This window comes from Egretta garzetta, unplaced genomic scaffold (genome assembly GCF_000687185.1).
Source record: "Egretta garzetta isolate BGI_Z169 unplaced genomic scaffold, ASM68718v1 scaffold4, whole genome shotgun sequence".
In the NCBI taxonomy this organism is placed as follows: Eukaryota; Metazoa; Chordata; class Aves; order Pelecaniformes; family Ardeidae; genus Egretta; species Egretta garzetta.
In genome coordinates this window covers 872,188-872,754 of record NW_009259329.1, presented here as the reverse complement: position 1 = coordinate 872,754, position 567 = coordinate 872,188, and the positions used below count along the sequence as shown (strand labels likewise).

At 54.3% G+C, this 567-nt stretch overlaps 1 protein-coding gene across 2 annotated transcripts in view; it reads left to right on the top strand.

Annotated features, from left to right (window-relative positions):
• Positions 1–223: 223 nt before the first annotated feature.
• SH3GL1 (SH3 domain containing GRB2 like 1, endophilin A2) overlaps positions 224–567 on the top strand; it is an 8,297-nt gene continuing 7,953 nt past the window's right edge. For both annotated transcript variants that reach the window (XM_035892319.1, XM_035892318.1), the window contains exons 1-2: positions 224–306; positions 419–491. In XM_035892319.1, coding sequence (XP_035748212.1) covers positions 298–306; positions 419–491 — 82 coding nt within the window. In that variant the 5' untranslated portion in view covers positions 224–297. The remainder of the gene's footprint in view (positions 307–418; positions 492–567) is intronic.

Sequence of the window (567 nt, the reverse complement as noted above, 5' to 3'; positions counted from 1 at the left end):
CTTTCTTGATCTGGGGAGCCCAGAACTGGACCCAGTGCTCCAGGTGGGGTCTCAGCAGGGCAGAGTAGAGGGGGTGTGCTTTGGGCTGTTCCTGCCACCTCCATTCTCTTGCAGATGCTGTCTGGACCCAGCCCTCTTCCCTTTCTGTCCTGAGGACCTGCTGCATGAGGTACAAGGAGCTTTAAGCAGTCAGCTACTGCTATGCCTGATTCTTCCTCCCTTGTTCTTTTTCTCCAGCTCGTCAGCGAGAAGGTTGGAGGAGCTGAAGGGACCAAGCTTGACGATGACTTCAAGGAAATGGAAAAGGTGAGTATGGAACAAGAGGAATCTCTGAGATAGTCCATCTGACTCCTTTGTGACCTTGCCAAAGCCCTGAGCTGAACTTCACTGCTGCTGGCTCATCTTGTCTTTCCTACAGAAAGTGGACCTCACCAGCAAGGCGGTTACAGAAGTACTGACCAGAACAATAGAGTACCTCCAGCCGAACCCCGGTGAGTCCCTGGACCTCTCCTGTCCCCTTCCCTCTGCCCCCAGTTTTCCAGGGAAAGCGGCAGAGGGGGCAGAGAC